At 35.5% G+C, this 5,012-nt stretch overlaps 1 protein-coding gene across 1 annotated transcript; it reads right to left on the bottom strand.

The window, feature by feature from the left end:
- Positions 1-378: 378 nt before the first annotated feature.
- Positions 379-2,125, bottom strand: LOC113765469 (putative F-box/FBD/LRR-repeat protein At5g22670). The gene is made up of 3 exons (XM_027309667.1): positions 1,112-2,125; positions 862-1,008; positions 379-738 (listed from the first exon to the last, which is right to left on the bottom strand). Exons 1-3 carry the CDS (start codon positions 2,123-2,125, stop codon positions 379-381), a joined length of 1,521 nt encoding a protein of 506 aa, XP_027165468.1.
- Positions 2,126-5,012: the final 2,887 nt, after the last annotated feature.

Raw genomic sequence — 5,012 nt, forward strand, 5'->3', positions numbered from 1 at the left:
TTAATAGAAGACAATACTAACAGGAAAAAAAAGGGCTAAGAGTGTTATATAGAGAAAAATTAAAATATCAAGAGGATAAAGTGATCCAAAAATAAGAGCTCACTTGCAAAAAGATATTAAAAAATACATGTTTGAGTGATGGATATAAATATGGGAATTTCTAAAGTTAGATAGGTGAGTGATTATTTAGTTTGTATCTATTGTATAAGTCGAATGTCATTTAGAGTAGGATAATCTTAAAAATAAATCTGATACCTATAAAATTCGAATACTATAAGTATTTATTTACGCACAGATTCTTCACTTTCTTCCTAATGCACAAGAAACAAGCGCGGATGTGTACAATACAATGCCAACATTCTGTTGCAAGTTCAGAGCTCAGAGTTGTAGTTCAGGCATTTGTATGTCAAGTTGACAAGCAGCAGATCCCCTAGTGCAGTTCATTAATTCGTCTGTGAAGGATAAACGATCCTCCATCCGACGAACAGTTGGATAATTATTAGTATCCATCGGTCCACCGGAAACATAATATTCTTCATACCAAATGGTTATCTTCTCTAGAACCCTTGCATTTTCCAAAAGATATATCAACAGCTGCACTTCTTCTTCTACTCTGCCAGTAATATGCCGAATTTCCACATTTTTCAGGCTAAGTAACAGGCATTCAGGTACATCTTGTGGAGGCTTAAATTGATTCTCCTCAGAAATAAAACTAAACAGAATTTGACTGATAATCCCCTGAAATTGAAGATATATATATATAAAAGAAACCAACTTTTGGTTAGAAGAAATCAGGATTCAGGATTGCTCATCACTCACTATATTTCTATCAAAATTGTGCAAGTCTCTCATGTAAAGTACCCGAGGTAAGATTAGGCTTTCCAGTTTAGGAGAGATTTTGAGCAATTTTGGCAGTAGTATAGCGCCATTCACATGTTGAAAACTGATCTCCAGGTGGACCAAGTTCTGAAACACTGGCAGTCTGCTATCAAGAGATTCACTCAAAGACTGCAAATGTATGAAGACAAGTCATAAGTTGTGACCAAGAAAGCAATTGATGGTATAACAATTACAAAGCAATAACAGGATTGGAATTTTAGTCAAGGCTTACATTCGTGGTAAAATCGCCTATTGTTAAGTGCTTGACATTTGGGATGCTTCGAAATATTTCACGCACATTGCTTTCATAATTACTTATTTGTTCCACTGTCCGATTATCACATTCTAAGATTTTGCAGACAGAAAGGTGTGATTCGGTTACTCTGGCCATGGAATTGACCTGAATTGAATCTGACATATAATCAGTCAGGCTTAGATACTCCAAATTTGGTGCAGTAATTATCAGTTTGTACTCAACACCATCTTCATAATGATCGTCATCATATAAGTTCGTCTCATGTGTAGTAAAGTCCAGAGTCAACCTTTTCAATGAAGGGACTGTAATCACAAAATTCCTAACGTTATCCCACTCCCACCTTGATATCTGCAAATCCTCAAGGACTGGACAAGAAGAAAGTAACTTTTCAACCGATGCATCATCCACATACGTGGCTGAATGAAGATGAAGAACCTTAAGACGTGGAAAAAAAACAGAAGATGGGATGTTGGGCAAACTAATGCAACTCAGTTTCAAGATTTCCAGCAATTTATCCGCCAAAGGACTCCAGGGGAATTCCCTTTGCACCAATAATTCGAGATCAAGTTCTTGAATATTATGCAAAGCAGACAACCAATTATTGAGGCATCTAGAGTCAACCTGATGATCAAACACCAATCTGAACTTTTTAATGGATGAAGTGTCACGAATAGCAAAAAGCCGATCCAGAAAATTAGTAAAACTCTCAATTTTAGGCTTTGCAAAGCTATCAAAAGCAGTCATATCACCCTCATAATTTGCCCGTAGATGCATCTGAAATTCAAGAGCAGGTATTGAAAGCCAAACGTCCCTCCATCGTTTAGATAGAATCCCTGTTTGTGCTGCTAATTTAGTCGGAAGAAGGGAGAGCATGTGACACAGAATTGCATCAGGTAATTGGCTTATTCGGTCTTGTGCTTCGTTAGTGGTTTCTTCTCTTTCAAGCATCTTTTTCGTCTCTGAAGAAGTCCCCGGAGAATTCAAGCCCATGACTTCAATGACAGTATATTACAGTCGTACGCTAGAAACAGCCTAGTGAAATTGTGAATAAAACAAGAGAATCAGTCAACAAAAACCACTATTGTAGCCACAATCATCTCATACAATCTACATACAGACAAGCATTGCCATTTGTCGCACAACAAATATACATTCTCCAAGTGTAAAAATTCAACTAATTAACCCTTTAATCCTCCCCCGTTGAGCCTCCCGTAGATAGAGTAGGAGTAGGAGTAGGGATGATAATTGACAAAAAAAAAAAAAACCCTTTAATCCTAAATCTGCATCCCATCCCAGCATCAAGCTATCAATTTTAACGGATACCACCTCACAAGAACTGGATATTCTGCAATTATGGGTTGTCCATGGCCTATTCCGCTTGTCATAAATAGTCTCTAACCATTTTTAGTAGCAACATACAATAGAATAAGAATCAAGTATTATTTACATCTACTCAAAAACTTGCGAAGTGCACAAAGTGTTGTATGCCCAAAAATTGAAACTTAAGTTAGAGGTAATTGAAAATCAAAATCAGCTCAAATTTAAACGACATAAAAAGAGACCGGAAGAGATTGGGAAGAAACTAAAACCTTGCAACTCTGTTGAATTCGTAAGACGACTTACCAGGATTAAGTTGCAGAAGTCCCAACTTGGTAAAACTCAGTAACCACCATTCTTCACCTGTCTTGTTTTATACTAATATGGCAATCTTGATCAGTAGCAGCGAGGAATAGCATAATTGTTAACTCTTTAAATCAGTCAACGGGAGAAAATTTCTTGAATATACCCAGAAATCTCGTGTAGATGTTTCCTTTTCAAAAAATTATGGAAGTGATCTTTGTTTCGTTGAATTTGAACAGTAGTTATTCATCTTTTGCGTGTCCTAAAAGACACGAACATTTGACTCATTTTTACCAGGACCTGATTTTCTCAATTTGGCTAATAATTAATGGCCACCCAACCATTTATTTTTCTTTTCTTTTTGAATGGCCACTCAGCATCTTGCAGCTCCCGAACAAGACTGCAAATGCAAGACTAGTTTGCAAGGACCCATTCAAAAAATATAAACTACAAAAAGTGATTACCTGTATGATATAGTATTGACTGACTATGGGCTTTGTGTTGATATCACTTTAAAAATGAAAAGCAAAAGAGATCTCTTTCTTGATTTTACTGATGAAGTTAAGAGGGTCCCATTCTTCAAATACTGATGGCCAAAACATATCAAAACAAGTTGACGGAGTACTTCCCGTAGAGTGCTGAAGTTCTTCAAAGATTGGGAATTGGATTTAAGGCATCCTGGAAGTAGCGGAAGAATTATCTGGAGAATCATGGGTGACCCATTTGGATGGCTTCCTAGACATACTTTCAAATAAATTTTTATTTTCACATGAATGACTAATTTTATTAAATTAACATTCAAATTCATGACACACTTTTAAATGAATTTTTATTCTGACATGCATGACTAATTTTATTAAACTAACATTCATATTCATGAGGGTTTTTTAGGTGTGATAATGGAAAAAAAAATTTGTATGTCTAAATTTCAGATTCAGCTCTTTAACATGCCTAGTTCCATGTTTACTTTAAGACAACAAGAAGATAAGTAAATCTTCTCAAACTTGCTCAAGAAATTGCATGCAATCCAAAATTTAAAGAGCACTCTTTAATTTCTTTTTTGGGGTGTTTTGAGCACTGCATAAATCATGCAAAGGAGCAAAAGACTTATTGTTTGAGTGCATTCCGCTGAATAAGTATAAAATCTTCTGGTTTCTGTAGTTTCTTCAAACAGCATGTGGAAGTTCTTAGACTTTCACCTAAAATAGTCAAGGAGGAGATTCATGTGTTTATTTGTTTCAGCAGAAGACAATTTTAAAGAAACTTTAGGAGTTAGGAGTTAGGACTACCAAATAAACAAACTAATAATACCAAGGCTATACACATTTTTATAAGAGCAAATCTGAGATCCTAGTCCTGCTATTTGATGGACCATTAGCAGTAAAAATCACTGTTATAGCTAAATTATGGCATAATCAAATGTGTTTTGAAGGAAAATATGCAATGATTGGCCAGGGCTCTCAGTTTTACAGTTCCCCTAAGAGCACCTTCAAGAAGTAGGTGATACCATGGAACACTATCAAAATCAATCACCTTTCCAACCAAAGCGAATATTGCTGCCTCATTTATATAAAAACAGTGGGAATACTTGATAACTAGCAGCAATGATCTAGTCCTCCTGGATTAGCAAAGACAAAACCATCAATTCCAGCTCTGCAATCAAAGGATGTAGAAGTACTATATTAATCAGTGCACCTGAAAACAAGCATCAAATCTGTATAGTTCTTCTCACAAGTTCAAGGACCTTCCAGATCTACTAAAGGAATTGCTTGAAGGATTAATGTGGTCTTCACCAAGACCTAAGTTAATAGTTCAGTCGGAGAAAACAAAAACATCCATAAGATTAAGTTTTTCCTGGAAGCATGTCATGAGTAGAAGTCACACAAGCTCAATAAATTATCCAAGAAATCACAATTCCAAATTAAAATCTCAGTAAACCAAGATTTCCTTATATGGAACCCAACAATCAGTTGCCTTGACTTTCTTTTTCTCATTATGATGCCTGTTACAAGGAGATCATAATCGTTTTAGGGAAAAATGCAATTTTATTCCCGGATGTTTGACCTGTATGCGAAATTGGTCCCTAATGCTTTGGCCAAATTTTCAAAATTTGTAATCTTAGGTAGATTTAGGACAATTAACGAAATAGAATAATAACTAACAGTCAACATCAAATTACTGTTAATCAACAACTTTGATTTTACGCTTTCGATCCCCAATGTTTTGACTTTGAATCATTATATTTCTCTAAATTTTA

This window comes from Coffea eugenioides, chromosome 1, assembly GCF_003713205.1.
Source record: "Coffea eugenioides isolate CCC68of chromosome 1, Ceug_1.0, whole genome shotgun sequence".
Classification (NCBI taxonomy): domain Eukaryota; kingdom Viridiplantae; phylum Streptophyta; class Magnoliopsida; order Gentianales; family Rubiaceae; genus Coffea; species Coffea eugenioides.

What these genes read in the sequence shown, in the direction of transcription:
- LOC113765469 (XM_027309667.1), bottom strand. Translation starts at nt 2,125, where the DNA reads ATGGGCTTGAATTCTCCGGGGACTTCTTCAGAGACGAAAAAGATGCTT. An exon ending in TAGGCGATTTTACCACGAAT is followed by an intron (nt 1,009 to 1,111) that starts GTAAGCCTTGAC and finishes ATACATTTGCAG; the next exon opens with TCTTTGAGTGAATCTCTTGA. An exon ending in AAAGCCTAATCTTACCTCGG is followed by an intron (nt 739 to 861) that starts GTACTTTACATG and finishes CTTCAATTTCAG; the next exon opens with GGGATTATCAGTCAAATTCT.